Source organism: Protobothrops mucrosquamatus, unplaced genomic scaffold (genome assembly GCF_001527695.2).
Source record: "Protobothrops mucrosquamatus isolate PMUCROS unplaced genomic scaffold, P.Mucros_1.0 scaffold579, whole genome shotgun sequence".
NCBI classification, from domain to species: Eukaryota; Metazoa; Chordata; class Lepidosauria; order Squamata; family Viperidae; genus Protobothrops; species Protobothrops mucrosquamatus.
In genome coordinates this window covers 523,605-543,493 of record NW_015386880.1, presented here as the reverse complement: position 1 = coordinate 543,493, position 19,889 = coordinate 523,605, and the positions used below count along the sequence as shown (strand labels likewise).

Genomic DNA, 19,889 nt, shown 5'->3' with positions numbered 1-19,889 from the left:
AGCCACTTCAAATCAGGCACCCACATGACCAGGAAAGCATGCAAGAGAATTGAAATAAATGGAAAAGAATATGAAACTTAAGATCTGTATCACACATTTTACTTGTCCAGAAGTCCATCCTTTATGATAGAGGTTCCTAAAACTTTTGCCTTTAGTGTAATCTTAACATATACCCCCCCACCAAACACAGAAAGGAACACAAATCAACAATGAAAACAAAAGTTTAGGAAAGGTAGATTTATTGGAACAATATAATGAAAAAGTTCTTCACTCCTCCCCTGAACTCTTGTCTGTACCTTTCCCAGGAAGATATACCTCACAGTATGGGACATCCTGCTTTATGAGGTGGCTCTGAATCATGTGTGTCCTAATTCTTTTTTTTTTTTTTTGGAGCAGTGAGACACAATGTCAGCAACACAGAAACCCTTGATAAGAAGACTTGTGGTTTGGATGTATCCTTCCTTTCTGTTTCAAAATATTTATTTTATTTGAAAAAAATACAAAGGATAGAGACAGGAGAAAAAGAAAGAGATGCTTTCAAAAGCCTTTGCAGCAAATATAAGTACAATTACAAAAATTACCTCTTACATGATGATTATTCTTTTTCTTGTTCACTTTTTTCCTAATCATTAAAACCACCAATTATAAATGCATTTTTTTCTATTTCGTGCAAAAAGTCTATAAGGGGTTTCCGGTGAACCATAAATGTTTCTCAATAGCCAATGAAATTAATTTAGCTATCTGTGCAACTTCCATCATCTTCACCAACCATTCCTCCGTTGTAGGTTGATATGCTACTTTTGAGCATATAATAGTCTCACTGTTGTTATCATATATAAAAACAAGCTTCCATGACTTTTTTCTAATGCTTATCCATGAGTCCCAATAGGCCTTTTCAAAAGTGTTAACTTTTAAATTCTAAGCAACTTTGTGTACATGGAAGAGTATCATTCCTTTATAGAGCAACATGGATTCTAAGGTCATTTTCTAAGGATGCTTTCCAAGTACTCCTGCCAAATGATTTTTTTTTAAATCAGTGATGCTACCTGGGTTAAGGTATGTCCTTCTCTTCTTGGAAAAGTGGAGATGATGCCTACACTGTGGTCTACAGTGGATCAAATGAAGACATTTTTATTCTTCCAGGCTCCTTAGTCTTTTAATATTTCGCTTTAAAAGTTATTAGCCTCATTTAGATTCTTCCATTCCTATTAGCCCCCCCTAGCTGTTTATTTTGGATTTATTCTGAGACTGCTTTATTTGTTTAATGTTTTACATTAAGTTTTATTATATCTGTATATTTTATGGTCTCCACCATTCATTTCTGAAGTGCCCAGAGAGCTTTGGCTATTGAATGGTGAAGAAATTCAATAAATAAATAAATACATTCGGAGAATACCATGGGCAATGTTTTATAGTATGAACAAAAACAGCTTGCATCAAGAAATATTCCTTCCCCTTATGCTCCTATAACAGATGATTAGCAAGAGTGGATTGACTGCCTTGAAATTATTTTCCCTAATCCTCTTTCTGAAAGGAGAAGAAGATCTCTTTTCTTGGATATAATTTGGCTGAATTTCCAAGTAGAATACCCATTTCCTGGCAGAGGCGCCATAATTACAAAATCAAATGCAATCATTAAAGCAGCAACATTTTCTTGGCATCTATTTCCATTGCTCTTTCCTCCTCCAGAACCTACCTCAACTGGAATGAAATTGCATCCCAATCCTATGGAAAAGGTGAATGCAAAGAAAAATGCCAGGCACCTGCTGCCCTCTTTGATTTAAGAATCATCTTTCGGGACACTCCCTGCAGGGCAACCTACACAATTCCTCTCAGACTGCTGAGATAGCAAAATGGCAAACTTTCCAAGGAGTTCTCCATGGCAACTTGAAACCAATCCTTTAACCATTACCCCGACCTTCGCCTTCAGTCTTTTGAATTGTCTTATTTCATGCACGTGTGAGCAGAGGTAATACTAAAAATGAGTTCAAAATGACATTATTCACTTTCATTACAGCTGGGAGGCTCTGAGAACTAGGAACCTCTGTCTTAGTTTAGTTTTTATAGTTTTTAATGCTTTTAAACCATTATTATATAATGTTTATAGATAATGACTGTTGTATATTTCTACATTTTTATTGGACTGCTGTATGCTACCCAAAATTGCTTTCTGTGAGATGGGTGGCCATATAAATTTGATTAAATGTATGAAGGAATAAATGACAAGAACAGGGCATCCACACATGAACTTGATCAGATGGGGCTTGCTTTCAGAAATCAGGGTGCTAGAAACTTACAGAAATTGCAGATGGGAAAGGAAAAGAAAGGTAATGGAAAATAATATGATGGGTCCTTGGTGCTCTCTGAGCTTGCTTGTTTTCTTGCAGACACTTCATTACCCAAACTAGGTAACATCATCAGCTACCAGCACTGATGATCTTACGTAGTGTGGGTAATGAAATGTCTGCAAGAAAACAAGCAAGCTCAGAGAGCATCAAGGACCTCTCTTGTCAATCCTGAGGTACAAATATTCTATTTATTGGAAAATAATGTGGAAAGAAACATCAGATGTGAGAAAAAAATGTTTTTAATTTTTAGTGGAACAATGTTAAAAGCTGGATCCTGTAAAACGTTCTTCTAATTTTTGGTGTATCTTAGGCGCAATGATAGATCAACCCATATTTGGAGACATATGCAAGCATAACATAGGATCTACAGTAAGAATAATGTTATGTCACCTCAGTAACACCTCTTGTGCATAGATGTAATAGGAAATGAGTTAGATCTGCACATAATGGCGTAACATGCCTGATTTTTTTTTTAAAGGATACATTTGTGAGAAGGATGTTTGATAAACGTATTAGACAGCTTTTCCAAACAGAATACCTTCCTAGTGTATTGGAACTGCAATTGCCAGCATTCTCAGCCAGAATAGAAATTTTAGCTCAATATACGTCAGTTTAGTGAAGCTTACGTTAAACGAAAGGAATAGGAAAAAGGAGCCCATGACAGGGAGATCAGAGGAGGCCACTCAAAGAACATTACCTTAATGTTGTCTTGCCATCGATGGGCTTTCTGAAACTTCTCTGCTGCATCAGCCAGTCTCTGAAATGAAAGAGAACAAACAGTATGAGTCCATAAAGAGATAGCATGAATTGCAGCAATGACCAAGGACTCATTTTAACTCTGCTCTTTCACATGGCAAATCAGCTATATCATTCTCCCAGCTTATTAAGTAGCAAAACATTTTCAGCATCCTTACTTGGCAGCTCGGCTGTGAAAAGACATTAATTAAAAATTTATGATTTCCATAAACATCTTCTATATGCAGCTCTGATCTTTCTTAATTAAATGCTCAAGCTATTGGAAAACCTTGCCTTTCGTTACTTTTATGGGATCATTTTACTTCTGTATCAGTGCAGTAGGGCTCTACTGATAGGTACAAATAAAGCTAAATAAATTACAATCAGTGGCATACCGAGTGCAATGGAGAAGCCAATCTTCAGAAATCTCATGTTCAAAGTCCAAATCTTGAGGCCAAGTTGATTAACTGATGAGGCTTGAAGCCGGCTAACATATTATTTTTATTTTTGAGTTAATAATATTGTCTTGATCGATTTAATGCCTTGCAGTGTCCTAACAATATAAGTATGATTGGAGAAGAAAGCAAAGTATGAAATGGTCATTTTATCCTCCACAGTCAGCCTGGAGCTGGGCAGCACCAAACAAGCAACTGAGCCCTGCATATTTCTCTGAAATTGGCTTGCTAATTTAGTAACAAGGCCATATGATTCCAACCTAAGTAGGAAACAATAAGGCTTTTGCCTGGCTACAGCCCAAGAATTGAATGTGGATGTCTATGGTAGTCAGCTGTGGCTCACTGAAACCACGGCTAAAGGAAAGACCTGTGATTCCTTATGCTGTTATGCAACTGTATGGAACGCTATAACATATTTTTCTATTGTCTTATAGAAGTATCCACTCAACCTGCTGAAAGACTCAAAATCAATGTATATGATAAGAGATTTGCAGAATTAAGTCCATTTGCTAGCAGGAATGTATAGCCCATAGAGCAGTGGTTCTCAACCTGTGGGTCGGGACCCCATTTGGGGTCAATCGACCATTTCATGGGGGTCGCCAAGCAAGGCTGTCCGCCATTTTTTTTGTCCGCCATTTTTTTCCCTTTTCCGGCGGGTGCCTTACCTCCCTTGGGCTGGGCCAGCTGGTGGTCAGCCTGCTCCGTCTCTGCCGCTTGCCAGCTACGCCTCGGCCAGTGCAGGGGGCGGAACCATGCATGCGCGGCGCTCCCGGGCAGGGAAAGTCCTCGACTTACAACCGGTTGGGTAGTCCTCGACTTACAACCGGTTTAGTCCTCAACATATGACCGGTTTAGTCCTCGACTTACGACCGGTTGGGGTCGCGGCATTAAAAAGGTTGAGAACCACTGCCATAGAGCTAGGACCAAGCCATTATACTGACTTACCACTAAAACAAAAAATCCTTACCTACACGAGCTCACTCACTTTAATTTGGTGGTTGTAAAATAGAATGAATTTAGTCTGACACCCTTTTCTTTTTCTTCACTTTGACAGATCATTTTCACCAAATTCAGTCTTCGAGAAGAACTAGTATGTGTATGTATGTTGAACTTCCATTCAATTGCAATGTACCAGCCATCCAAGAATGCTATTCAGTAGTGGAGATCAAGAACTTAGGTAACATTCTAACATTCTTGTAGCAAGAACATTTAAAAACAGCCCCACCAGTTCTCCTCAAGAAGGATGTTAATGTATGAGATATGAAAGATATAACTTGTCTCCCCCACCCATTCACACAACACATATGAACACATATATATATACATTTGAGAGTTGGTATTGTATAGTAGTTAATGTGCTACACTAGGAACAGAGAGACTGCTATTCCACATTGCTCAAGCAAAGGCTCTGCACAAACAATGCATTTTTTTTCTCTTAGGCATGAAACACTCACTTATAATCAATGTTTTATGTGTCTCGGGTTCTTTAGAAATATCAACACCTTTCAGAAGGGCAATTATCCCAAAGGAACATGCAACAGTCATAAACCCAATTTAGAACAATATATCACAAGATTCCATAAAACAAAACACAGAAGCTGTAAAATATACAACAATTAACCTGAGGCCAACCAAAACCATGCTTCCTAATATTCAAATTAAAAACAAAGCAAAATATTTTTCCTTAATGTTGCAGAATTTTTCTCTCTCAAAGCAATGCAATATTGCTGCTTGGACTTTCCCAATAAACAATCCAAAGGCTCCATCTGGGCTGGGAGAGTCCAAGCAATCTCTCTTCCAAGCAAAGCAAATGTTCTTCAAGCTGCTTTTTAAAAACTGCTTGTTGAAAGGCTTCCAAAGTGCAGAGGAGAGAAGCCTTCAGAAGAGGAATGCCAATTTTTTCCAGGAAAGGAGAAGACTGTCCCTTCCCATTTTTCATCTTTTTTCCCCCAACCCTTTATAAGCTCAATAAGACAGATACGACATAAAATAGGCACTCTCACAGACACCATGAATCTAAATTTTGAAGAGCTTTAAAAGTGATAACCAGCATTCTGTAATAGCAATAGCTCTTAGACTTATATAATGCTCCATAGTGCTTTACAGCACTCTCTGGGTGGTTTACAGAGTCAGCATATTACCTCCAACAATCAGGTCATCATTTTATCAACCTCAGAAGGATGGAAGGCTAAGTCAACCTTGAGCCAGTCAGGATTGAACTCCTGGATGTGGGCAGAGTTAACCTGCAATACTGCATTCTAACCACTGCACCACCAGAGTTCTTAATGTACTGGAAGCAGACTGGCAGCTAGTGCAACTCCCATTGTTGACATGTTACAGTACATGGCTGTCCTGACAGTCTTGAACTTATAAGCTGTCCTAGATCCTATCTGAAATTCCCCAGAACCAGAGGTCTGGGCAAATCAATCTCCAACCCATCTGGGATATCCAGCAGTTCATTCTTCCCCAACCTAGAAAATGCTGATCACTAATTCTGGGAGTCAAAGATACCACACATGTGGAAAGCATCAGGAATGTTAATCTACGCATTGGATCAAGATTTTTTCCCGGAAGTGATGTGGTTAAAGATATCATAGCAAGTTAACTACTTTATTAAATGAAAATAAACTAGTATATATTATCAAAGAGAAGTCTGGGTCTATGATGATTTGCATGTAGGAAGCTTATTTTCTTTCTCAACAAAACTTCCTTTCTCCTTCCCTCCCTCCCTCCCTCCCATCCTTCCTTCTTTATTTTCCTTTTGCATCTGCTGAAGCAGTGATATGAATTTTGGTTCAGATACATTCACTTTAGCACTCATCTGCAGACAACTTGTTCCAGGTCTTTTCAAATATTGTCATTTCATTGTCTCTTTAAGCTTCATAGAAATGTATAGCGAAGCATTTCAGAAACATCTCATGGTAGACAGAAAAGTTTCCCATAATCCCATGGACTAAGGAAAAGTAGGAGAGCTGGGAAAGAAATAAATTAAAAGTGCAGAGAATTGATTTGTGTAACACATTTACTCTGAAATAGCAGTGCTTGTTCTTTATTTTTAATTAAGCTAAAAGGTATGAATATACTGAGGCCATGGACTTCCAAAGGGATCAATTTTGCCTCAGGAAGTAAATTAAAAACAGAAAGCGCAATAAATGACATCCTGCTTGAGGTACCAGTCAGACTCTACCTTGATTCAGAGGAATATATTTTCACATAAGGAGAATAATTTCCGCCAAGCTAGTTGGGCCACTGGCTCTTGGGATCCAACTTTGCCCTCAGGCAGTGAGAGCTAAATGCATTTATATCATAAAGATGTAACCACGTGAGAACTAAAGTTTAGGCACTTCTGTAAGCAAACACAAACTCACAGTTGTTCATTTCCCCACAGAGCAAGCCCATCCTTGGCTTCTTTCCACAAGGGAAATTATATTCAGACATAATAATAGAGCCCTACATGGCAAAGTAAAAGAGTAATTAAAACTGCCATGAATTAACAATTAACAGTAGAAACTGAGGGTAGAGATAAAATTACAATTGTATTAGTAATGGATAGATTTAATAAGCAAAATATTCTGCATTCAGCTGAAAACAGTCATTGGTTTGATTTGTGTTCTTGTGTGTGGTGGTAGAGTAACAATTTTTTTTTTGTTTCGCCTTAGCACTTCAGTCTCACTCTTCAAAATGCATTTGAAGATTTTTGCAGGGGAGGTGTTAAGTGAGTTTTGCCTCATTTTACAACCTTTTTGTCACAGTTGTTAAGTGAATCACTGCAGTTGCCAACTGATTCATGTGGTCCTTAAGTGAATCTGGCTTCCCCCATTGACTTTGCTTGTCGAAAGCTGGCTGGGAAAGTCACAAATGATGATCACATGATCCCAGGACAGTGCAACTGTCATAAATACTTGCCAGTTGCAAAGTATCCACATTTTGATCACGTGACTATGGGGATGCTGCAATAGCCATTAGGGTGAAAAACGGTCATAAGTCACTTTTTTCAGTGCCGTTATAACTTTGAACGGTCACTAAACCAATAGTTTGTAAGCCAAGGGTTGTCTGTAATAATGATACGAATCATAGGGTCCAAGACAGTAAGCCTCACAATTCAAACAGTTGTGAAGCAAAAACAACAAGAACCTGTTTTGCTTGTTCCTTCCTCAGGGCCTGTGAATGGCAACAGCCAGAAGAAACTTGGTGGGATTTTGATAGAAACATAAGAAGAGCGCTCCATGGCAATGGACCTAGGTATTTGCAAGACCGCCTCCTACCAAATATCTCCCTTCGACCAGTCTGCTCCCACAAAGAGGGCCTCCTTAGGGTACCGTTGGCCAGCCAATGCCGGCTGGTGACCCCCAGGGGGAGAGCCTTCTCTGTGGCAGCTCCTGCCCTCTGGAATGACCTGCCCCCCTGACCTACGTACAATTGCGGACCTGCGCCTCTTCCGCCGAGCCCTGAAAACTCATCTGTTCCATGCGGCCGGCCTGGCGTAGTTTTGATTGGGTTTTGTATTTGATTGGGGTTCTATATTTTAGAGCAGGCTTTTATGTAATATTTACTGTGATTTTTATTATTACCTGTTCACCGCCCTGAGTCCCGTAAGGGAGATAGGGCGGTATATAAATTTAAATAATAAATAAATAAATAAACAAATAAACAAATAAATAAATAAGTAGCATTAAAACAGAATCAGCCAGACCCACTGCCTATACTTGATCCAGACCTTGGAAGTTACATGGGTAAATATGATCAGTACGGGATCTACAGAGCTTAGAAAGCAGTTATGAAACCTGAGAAACAAAATTCCACTTCATATCAGAAACATGCGATGTCTCCTTTAGCATTTCTGCAGTCAAAAGAGGTTTCTTCAGAAGCAAAGCACTCTTTGAACTAGCTGTACTTCACAAACAGTGATACCATCTATAATCAATAGCTGCTCTACATTTGCTGAATACATCTGCAGCAACTTCACTTCCAGAAGTACTTTGTTCCAGGATTAGTGAGCTTACATAGTAGAAGTTTTTGTTTTTGAGGGTTTTTTTTACATTTTTAGAAATCCTGGGGTCCCCCTCTTCCTATTTATTGATCCCTCTCTTAGTGGCCCATTTTTGATCCCACCTAATGCTCATCATTGATATTAAAGGGAACTGTGTGCATCTCAAATTGTGACATGTATTACAAACAAATAATATACATACATGCGTGCACACACACACACAGAGTGTAAAAATGAAAGATGGATAAATAGAAACATTATTTCTTTAGATGGGTATATTTGCATAAATCTTACAAGGTCTCATAAGTGAAGACAGAGATCTTACAAGTGCGGCTAGCTTGTAAGAATTAATTTAATTTTTTTAAAAAAATGATAGTTAAAAAATTGGAAGTCAGTGGGTGGTATCAAAAAGTATTATTGGTACTGTAACACCCATTGACATTATGCTGTGGACTACTGCACTAAAGTAAATCTATGGCAATAAGAGTAGATTTTGTTACTATGTATACACAGAGCTTGAATTTGTTCTACTAGATTTTGAACATGAATCGAAAGACCTCTTTCGATTCTGCAGTTATAATAATTAAATAGAGCAGTTTCCAAATTGTTTTTTTTTTCAAGAAAGCGCCAGAGCTCTTCAGAAAGCAGCTTCTTGTTCTTTTTTTTTTGTGTGTATGTATCTTCAGAATAAACTCCCATGTGTTTTTAATGTTAAAAAGCAAAAGAAATTAAATCACAGACATCAGCCCTGGACTAATGGGGTAAGTCCTCAGTAGATCCCTAGGCAGAGCTGAATATTTGTAAGAGGCATAGCAGTAAATATTTGTGATAACTTAGCTATAAAAGAGAGCTAACAAGTTTTGAATGCTTGTATACAAGATAAGTTGTAACTTCTGTCTGGGAACAAGTTGGGTCTACTAGTAGTACTCTATTCATTTTATTGCCAAGGAGCAGCTCTTTTCAAGCTTTTGGATCTCACAGCTTGTCTGGTGATGGAAGGCTCAAGTTTATTATCCTGGGGGAATTTAGTTTCCCTGCTCTGGGGATGGAATGGGGACATTAGGATTCCATGGCCCCTGTCGGAATAAGGCAACATGTGCAATTTGTCACATGTGGGACCTGATATTTTCCTCAAAGCAATCAACATGATTTTCAGGCAGAGGACACTATTGCCAATTCTTTGCTCTGGATGTGGAATGCTTTCTGGATCACATGCATATTGTTGCTATCCTTGACCTCTGCAGAGGTAGAGAACTAGATGGTTTACTGAACAGACCCAAGTCATGAATCACCGAAGAAGAACCGAGAGGGACACGATGCATGATTGCACACTGCATATGTCTCCATGCTCAGAACATATTTCAGATGCATGACTTTTCCATCTCTGTTGCAAGAATAATGTATTCTAAAGGCATGGAAAACCAGATTTTTTTTTTCATTTGGGGAAGTTAACATTTACTTACTGTACTTTTGGGCACATCATGAAGAAATCATCCCTAATAACCATATGGCTCTGAATATAAACAGAGCCAGCATGTGCCAGGAGAAAACAAACACTTTGACAAAATATTTGTACGCAGACGCCAACACATTTACATGCACATGATGCACACGATAAACACTATTCCGAACTCTGGTATGAATCAACGCAGCACATGGTAACTTCTAAGCAATTAGTAGACTATAGGCCAACGTAAGAAATGTTATTTTCATCTCTTCGCTTCCTCCATATGAAAAGAGGATTGCCTTAAGAACTAGAAGTATGTTCTCTTTAGGAGCTGATATTCCCACTGTAGAGCAAGGCAAAGCCTTCAGTATATAAAGCTAATATTTTTGGTGAGGGAGTGAAGTTGGGCTTGCTGTCTGCTCTTTTCAAAGCAGCTACAGTGATGCAGAAAATCTTCCCTACCTTCCCCTAAAACATTCCTTGATTCCCTCAGAACTGTACTTTGAGTAGGCCTGGGCATTTTATGGATCCCGGGCCATATCTGGCCCTTTGTCTGTCCCTGTCTGGCCAGCATGAGATCAACTAGACATTAGAATCAAGTGTAAATAAGTATGCTGCAGGGGGCGGGAGAAGAAGCCAAGTTGGGTCTGGCTCTGTGCAGTCGTCATGTGCTCCTTCAGTTGGCTGGCAACTGTGGGAGGGCGAGGAAAGTTCTTTTGTGTCTGCACAGTGTTCACCCCTAACCTGGAGCCATCTGAAGAGGTGGCTCAGTCATTGTGTGAGGGGACCCAGGCTCAGTCACCCACAGCTGCCTCAGGCGAAGTGCAGCTATTGGTTTGGTCCTCCGCAACAGTCCCAGTTTCTCATGTGGGCCTTTGAGAAAATTAATTGCCCACCTCTGCTCTTGGGGATCCAAGCTGGTATTCCTGATGCTTAGCTACACCCCTGGGTTTTTCAAGGGTGGACTGATGTCCAAAGGGAACCTCACCCACCCAATCATTGAAGCTTACAAAAGTAAATGCTACAACAGAGTGTGAAGGGGGGAGTGTAGCAGGAAAAATGAAAGCAAACAGCCTGCAGAAAAGGAAGCGGAGACAACATCTACAGATTAGCAGCTATTACAAGCATTACACTTCCATTCAACTGCCAAAAATCACAAGCTGTGGTGAGCAGCATACCCTGGTGGAAGTCCTGCTTGTAGCTTTGCTGGGAGCACAGTAACAACTAAAAAAGGAACAACCACACTGAAGCAACTAATGCAAGAACATTTGGAAACAGGCAAAGATTATATGTTGCTTTAAATACTTTGAGACTTTAGTGTGAACTGAGTATTGAAAGAGCACAAAGCACTGATTATCACAGAGACAGTTATATTTTAACATTGTCTTGCAAAGACTAGAAGGGTAGGGTTGACCCAGAGCAATATGCTTGTTGTTGGGAAGGAGTGTGTTGTAATAAATTATTTTTACAGATTTGCTATACAGTGATGTACCCAGTTCTTGCAGAGCAAAGAATTCTCACAGTGGACTAGTAGTGGAGTTGGGGAAAGAAAAGTGTATATGGATCTGGTTTAGTTGATTTTCAGACCCTGTGTCTTCTTTGCAATTTTGGGAAAGGAATGTATACATAAGCATTACACATCGGCATGCACAAAATCAAATTTTCACAACATTTGGGAGTTTCAATGAAGTTCATGTGCTATTCTTGATATTTAAAACAATAAAAACTTGGATGACCAGGGAGGACTCCTGGTATTCATGGTATCAACTAATGATTAAAGAGTCATTTTTCTAGGAGGAAGTAGTAGATATGCCAGTGTTTAATAGAATAGAAAAACAGAGTTGGAAGGGACCTTGGAGGTCTTCTAGTCCAACCCCCTGCTCAGGGAGGAAATGTATATCATTTCAGACAAATGGTTGTACAGTCTCTTCTTAAAAACTTCCAGTGTTGGAGCATTCACAACTTCTGGAGGCAAGTTATGCCACCGATTAATTGTTCTAACTGTCAGGAAATTTCTCCTTAGTTCTAGGTTGCTTATCTCTTTGGTTAGTTTCCATACATTGCTTCTTGTCCTGCCCTCAGGTGCTTTGGAGAATAGCTTGACTCCCTTTTCTTTGTGGCAACTCCTGAGATATTGGAACACTGCTATCATGTCCTCCCTCCTCCTTCTCTTCATTAAACTAGAGATACTCAATCCCAGCAGCCATTTTTTATATGTTTTAGCGTCCATTCCTCTGATCATCTTTGTTGCTCTTCTCTGCACTCTTTCTAGGGTCTCAACATCTTTTTTACATCGTGATGACCAAAACTGGATGCAGTGTAATCAGAACCAAAATGAGTACCACTCTCAGTGGGGAAAAAATTAGGAAAGAGTTAGAGATGTGTTTCAGATAGAGGGCAAAATAATGCAGAAATATGAAATGGAGTCATAAAGTTGCTTTGTAGCACAATTACTCTAAAAAGTCAGCCATTTTGTCAGCAGAAGTCTGGTTCAGGCAATAGACAGGCAATCTGACATGTTTAGACTTCAGATAGCAAATCTCATTTCAATGATGAAATGAAAACGAAGGGGCTATTAGATACTTTAAGGAAGGGAAAATATCACAGCAAAGTAGATGGCCAATTCAGTCAAATGAAACACAAAATCTGTAGCATGCTAAACGTTCCGTGACCTCCCTACAAATTTATTGCATCAAGTATATCAATGAGGGATAAGAAGAGGTTTAGAGAATAAAAATAATGAATTTATATGATCCAGCAGATCAGAAAAGGCCGTTAAAGGTTTATTGAGTGGAGGCACATATAAAGCTCCCAAGCCAGCCATCAGTTTGTCAGAACGTAATTTTATACTAGGTAGGTAGGTGAAAGTTATTATTATTTGGCAGCCATGTGGTTTAATATTTTTCTCACATATTCTCATCTTTGTTTTTCATTCTCCACCTAAGAAAATCCACTCTGAGCCTTCTGTTCTAGAGCCCCAAATCTAGGATTAAGGAGGATCAGAGCTAACACCACCCAGAATCAGCTGGAGTCGGACAGTATCAAAATTGAATTAATTAAAAAATGATTCAGAATTCACAGGCAGTAACTTTTAAAAAAAAACTTTCAAAAACACTCAAATATATAGAATCTAATCTATATGATTGTCTTTCAACTTTTAGATCATAAAGGAATGGAACCAGTAAGCTAGGGTGTCATAATAACTTCATAAAAATAAAGGCATGGTATATTTATCTCAGTAAAACTGCAACATCTGCATTGGAAATAAATCCCTTTAAATTGCCATGGTAACCTAAATCCGCCGCCATCCTTTCTTCTGCTTTCTCTTTCTTGTTCATTAGACAAAGTGCAATAAACCTTCCTTTTGTTTGCACTATGCCACAGACATTATGATTTGTCGAATTATCTTATATGAAATTGGAGCAATATAGAAGCTGAAGCAATAAATAAATAAATAGATCCAATCCTTTCTTATGTGGGTAAAAAAAAAACGAGGCTAAAAAAAAAAAGAAGAAGATAGCAGCTAATCTACAAATTTGTCTTTTCCAAAAGAACACCATGTTCTAAACTGTTTAAATCTAATTGTCTAAAATGGTATAGGGTTTCCTGCCTGAGCAGGGAGTTGGACCAGAACAGAGGTCCCCAAACCTTTGGGCACCAGGGACCGGTTCCGGAGAGTGCACAGTTGTGTGCAGTGGTGGGATTCAAATATGTGAACAATCGGTTCTCTGTGTGGAACAGTCTGGTAGCAAACAGCTTAGGGGAGTGGAGAAAAAAAACCCCTTTTTTTTCTCCACTCTCTAGGCCAGGCATGTCAAACTCGCGACGTCACATGACATTGCATGACGTATCGCGACTTTTTTTCTCATTGCTGGCGTGGGCACAGTTTCAGAGTGATGCATCCGGCCCACAGGCCAGCAGTTTGACATGTCTGCTCTAGGCTGTTCACTGCCAGACTGTTTTACTTGATGCAGAATGGGAAGGATCCACATTCTGTAGCAAGTAAACTTTAAAGAAAGTTTAAAAATGTGGCAGAGAAAATCCTCTACCTTACATGGGATCAGGGTTTTTTTCTCCGCTCCCTTTGGCTATTCACTGCCAGACTGTTTTACTTGATGCAGAATGGGAAGGATCCGCATTCTGCAGCAAGTAAACTTTAAAGAAGATTTTAAAATGTGGCAGAGAAAATCCTCTACCTTACGTGGGATCAGGGGTTTTTTCTCTGCTCCCTTTGGCTGTTTGCTACCTGTCTGGCAGCAAAAAGCCAAGGATGGAGGAGAAAAAAAACTCGGTCTCATGTAAGGGGGAGGATTTTCAAAGCAAGATTGCAGCAAGGAAGGGATTGGAGGCATGTGAATGAATGCTAGTCTGGCCATTTCTGGGCCAGTTCTCCGAACTCAAAATAAATAGGTACCGGTTCTACTGAACTGGTGCGAACCGACTGAATCCCACCACTGGTTTTGTATGCTGCCTGCATCCCACGGATGGGGCTTTGCTTGTTTGTGCGGACCAGTTGCTGGCATGCTACGGTCTGGTACCGGTCCACAGACTGATGGTTGGAGACCCCTGGACTAGAAGACCTCCAAGGTCCTTTCGAACTCTGTTATTCTATTCCAGTGGTGGCGAACCTATGGCACGCGTGCCAGAGGCAGCACTCAGAGCCCTCTCTGTGGGCACGCGTTCCATGCCCCAGAGATGGTAACAGTCCCTCTTCAACCAGCCTCCCGCTAACTCACTGAAATCCCACATGGCTGTATGCATCCCAGCACCCATGTGCTCACTGGCCTCTGTGTGCAGGGGCTGATGGTGTCAGGCAGCAGCCACCCCGGCCCCTGCCTCATCTTGCCCTGTGATAATGGCACCCCCACCCTGCCTCGCCTCGCCTTGCCTCACCTCACCCCGCAGGATGAGCTTCCTGTCCATCGCCCCACCTGCCAGGACCCCCTGGATCTCCCCCAACCCTGCCTGGCCGCCACAGGCGTCCCTCCCCATGAGCAACATTGAGGTGATCATGCCCACCTTGGCCACATCCACCCAGTCTGCCATGACCATCTGCCACGCTCATCCAGTGGGCCACACCCACCGGGCACCCGGCAATAAATAAGTGGGTTTTGGGTTGCAGTTTGGGCACTAGGTCTCTAAAAGGTTCACCATCACTGCTCTATTCTATTCTGTTCTGTTCTGTTCTATTTAGAATATCACCCATTTGATCAGTTGCTAGAACTGGAGTAAGAGTAAAACTTCTGCATTTTTATTGTTTTACTGCTTTTTAAAAGATATACTACTATAATGTACCCTGTTTAAAATAAATTACGCACATTTGTAAAAAAAAAAAAAAAAAGGAGCTTGTCCTATTTCTTCCTCTGCTGAGGCCAGAGAGGATTCTCATCTTTTGGACGGCTCTTCTTCAGTTCAGACCACCATCGATGCCACCAAATCCACTTTCTGGCTGAATGCGTGTCTCATGCAAATCTAAACTAACCGAATTAATGCAATTCTAAAACAGAAGTAAAAAGGAAGTTTTCAGCAATTGATAGAGAGCACACAAAAATATTCTTCCTAAACCCAGCTGGTCAGTTATTCTGCTGAACACGTTAAACAGAATAATTTGGGATTGCCTCTCAGGAAAATACAAGAGATGTGTTAAAGATCCTCGGAAAAAGCTGGTTTTTCAAGTTAATCCTTTGGTTGCTTCTGACATGCTTTAATTACCAAAATGAATAAAAGCTCTTTGGCACGTTTTCCTTTCCTATGATACAGAGACTGAAGCAAACTCATGCTAGAAAGAAGATCTGTATGGGGCAATTTCCACCACGTTTTTCTGCCTAAATCACTGGAGTAAAAAATAATTATGTACCTTTAGAATTCGTTCCCTCTCTTGGGCATCTAGGTGCATTTCTATTTGTCCAATGAACCTTTTCCTTGTTGCATGCTTTTGATAGACATTGCATAACAAAAAAATGATGCAGGAGGCCAATAGTTAATGATATATAAATGACAAGAGATTTTTTTTCCTGATGTATCAACCAGCAACAACACAAAACAGTCGTTGCTATATTCTTGTGGAATACTGTATGTCATCAGTGAATACTGTAAAGAAACCAGTGATCTTTTCCTGTAATAATCTCAGTGGCAAGTGATCCCATGGCTCTTGTTAGTCATGCATCCCTAATCTGAAATCTGCTAGGCAGCTGGTTATGCCACAGCTGAGTATTGATCAAAGAAGTAAGTTCACAAAGTGCTGTTTTTCAAAGTACTAACGTTTTTGTCAATAACTGTCTCGTCTGCAAAATAAAGGTTTTTTTAAGTGAGAAGATTTTGAGTTTTGGACAGGCATGGGAAGGAACAGACTTAAGTTCAATCCTGTCAAAACTGATTGGCTGTTAGGGCCCCCATTTTGAATTGGGGCCCCCATTCCATTTTTAGTTTTGAATGGGGTTGCACTTGCCCACACAAGACTGGTATACAATATGGAAGTCATCCTGGATTTGCAGCCCCTGCTTGAAGAGCAGATGGCAGCTATGTTCAAGACAGCCTTCACATAGATTAATCAAATGTATCAGTTGTGCCTGATCCTAGATTGGAGTCATCATGCCTTATTTATCCCAAGAATAGGCTACTGCTCTGTTCTCTACATGGGGCTATCCTTGAAAGCCACTTGGAAGATATCACTGGTCAGAATGTGTAATGTTGAGCATGCCTAGATGTAACGCTGGTTGTACAGTCATAACCAATTAATATATGCCTGTGGCTTCATGTCAAAGATGAAAGGTATTAATTAGTGTAGCACAGGGCTCTGTTACAGTTTCTGCATTATACAATGCACAAATCAACAGAAACCATTGTCCCTCTCTGTTTCGCATTGGTCAGATCACTATTATAATATTGTCTCCAGTTTAGTGCACTGCATTATTAGGGCAATTTCTTTTGAGCTTGCTTGGGTAGTTCATTCCTGACTATAATACCTGAAAGTTTGGTTATGAGAAATAACTATTATCCTACTGATATCCAGACTGATGGAAATGGGGATGTATAGGAGCCTTCATTGTCCTACTGTCCTGTGATGACAGGGAAAAATCCATATTATGGGGATTGCTACTTTTTGGTTGACCAGGGAGAACAAAATTAGAAGTTGGTGCTGTTTTAAGTGAGAAAATACTACAAAGTGGATAAAACTATGTCAGGCACATAGATGAGGCTGGAACTCGTGGTTTTGGAGAATTTAAGAGAATAGTTTGTTTCTTTCTAATTGCATTAAGCTTAATTTTATGGCTTATATATTTTCACATCCTTCTTCAGAGTAGCAGGACATTGTGCATCAGTTTTCAGCTGTTATGATCAAAGAGGGCTCCTGAGGCCATGTTATCCACTGTCCACAATGGTATTTTTCTTTTGAGTACAATCTTCTATGGGAATATAGACCCCCATGACTCTGATAGTTTTGTTGCTAGAGTTGTTAAATTTTGGTTTTAATGCCAGAAAAAGGATAGAGCTTGTGCCTGCATGCACATGTGAGCAAGGAAAGATCTCAAACCTGAAATCTGCTAAAATAAGCATGTTATTGTGGATTTCAGTTTTAAAGTATTACGTCATTTAGAACAGAAACATGTAGAGTCCTTAGTGTTCTCTGAGCTTGCTTGCTTGCTGATATTTCATTGCCCAATTAGATAACATAATCAGTGCCAGTGATTGTGGCATATTCTTCCTGTTTATTAATAAATAAAAATAAATTATAAATAATGCTTACAATCTTATTTCACTTTTCCTTTGCTTTACAAAGCTGTAAAGGTCATAAATGTGAGGACTGGTTGCAAAGTTGCTTTTTCATCACTGTCGTAACTGTGAATAGTCACTAAACAAGATAGTCACTATACTAGGACAACTTGAACACAACTATATATGTGCAAATCCAGAGAACCAGATTCTAAACATCCATAACAAATCACATCTTCCCAAAAATTCTCTGAATTCTATAAATGGAATCATAAGCTAAAATAATGTCTAACAGGATAGCTTGATCTAACAAATACATTTCAGGTTTCTGAGTCTATTTCTTATCCTAATTGTTTTTCTTAAGCAATTAGGGAATCATTTATGTTTGCCCGAGTTGTTCCCATCAGCTACTGTCTTTCAGAAGAGCATGTCATGGCCCTCTCAGAGGCTGGTTTGGAGAAGGTGGAGGAAGAGTTGGAGCTAGGACCGTCTGACAGGGAAGGCATGCCAGGGGCTGTGGACAATGCTTCCCTAACCCCTCCGACATTGGGGGAGATGGTCGACCAGACGAAGAGCTGCCTGCCTGCACAGACATAGAGGAGGATCGGCTAATGATCGGCAGTGTTGCTAATAGGCAGTCAATTTCCTTTGATGAGGCCCAGCTGCCAGCTCCACTGATCCAAGGGGAAGGAGAGTGGAGTGTAGGCAAGCCCAGAGAAGGGCTGCAAGGCTACTCCGGAGGAGGTTGCCCCACCCCTCCTCACAAGGAACACCTGGAGGAGAATAACTTAAGGAGAACCGGTGGGGAGGTAGTCTTTGCCAGGAACAATTGTTTGCTTTGGCTTACCCTCCCCTGGCTTTTACTTGTGCCTGTTGCTGTTTGCCTTGCCTTGCCCTGCCTCGCTTGGAATTGGCTTTTCGCATCTTGTTTTGGACCTCGCCCTTCTCTTGAGGCCTACGTTTGGCCTTTGCTTCACTGGGGCTTTGGAACTGTTTCTTTTCTGGGACCTGTTTTTTGTCCTGAGGACTGCCCTTGTCTTGTGCCTGGACCCTGCCTGGTGAATTGGACTTGGAACCCTGGACTTTGCCCTGTGAGTGTGTTCCTACTCTGGGGGCTTTCTTTGTACTACCGGGGCTGTGTTTGGGAGCCGGAGGGTGGCTGCCTTCAGGGTAGTGTGAGGATGGAGCCTTAACAGTTATTGGAGGGCCACTGGCTGGAACATTTGTTAAGACAAATAAAGGACTCTCTAAAGGCCTGCCTTGCCTTGACCACCTGGGTCATAACAGAACAGAATGCAATTGTGAGAATTTGTAAATAAAATGCAGGGCATTGTGAGAGGAGAGAGAACTTGCTCTGTGAATCCGAGAACATCTTTTGATCTTCACTGACCCATTTGTGAGAGTTCTCAGGTATTTGAGAGAGATTTCAGAAAAATTTTGCTCACTTATCAGTTGTAGAATTATGAAAATGTTCAGAGTAAAAGCTGATTACCAATGGTCACCATCTGCTTTTATGGGTCAAAAATCTCATCAAACTAATGTGCCCTAGTTCATTTTCCAGTTAAGCAATTAAGAGGGAGCTCTTTCTCATAATTGCTTGTGCTCTATATAACCCGTGTACAATGAAGGTTGAAGGTGATGGAAGGGGACTAGGATGTCAAGCCTCATTCTACATGCATCTAGTAGATGCTCTCTATAGAATACATAGAGAAGTTCTGTATGCAAAGGGGGAAAAACAAGGCTCCCCCACTGCTCTGGCAGTGTATACATGTGCATAAAATTCTCTATATAATTTATTGAGGGACCAGTTAATCAGATCCATTTTATATCACAGTCAGTCACTTATACAAATATTTTCCCTATAAATCAATTCTGTCCTTGTTTCTCATTATTCTGCAAATATATGTGTGGGTTTTCATAATCCACACATATATTTGCATTTCAATATGTATTTGCATGAATATTTTTAAAAAGTATTTTCTTGCAGAACACACATTTCTAAATGTATGCTGATACCTTTTATGAGTGAGGAATTGCAATAGAACGTATGCAAACATCAGTAAATGTTTATTTTATTTTTCAACACTTGGCATGCTTTTTGAAGCAAATAGACTCTCTCTTTCAACTGGTATCTCCAAACATAACTCCATTCTCTGAGCCATTTTCATTCTTCCTCACCCCATGTTCTCTCTCTCTCTCTC

At 40.1% G+C, this 19,889-nt stretch overlaps 1 protein-coding gene across 1 annotated transcript in view; it reads right to left on the bottom strand.

The window, feature by feature from the left end:
• Positions 1-19,889, bottom strand: part of CACNA2D2 (calcium voltage-gated channel auxiliary subunit alpha2delta 2) — a 568,828-nt gene that overhangs the window by 283,102 nt on the left and 265,837 nt on the right. Inside the window, exon 3 of the mRNA XM_015817370.1 lies at positions 3,046-3,105. Coding sequence (XP_015672856.1) covers positions 3,046-3,105 — 60 coding nt within the window. The remainder of the gene's footprint in view (positions 1-3,045; positions 3,106-19,889) is intronic.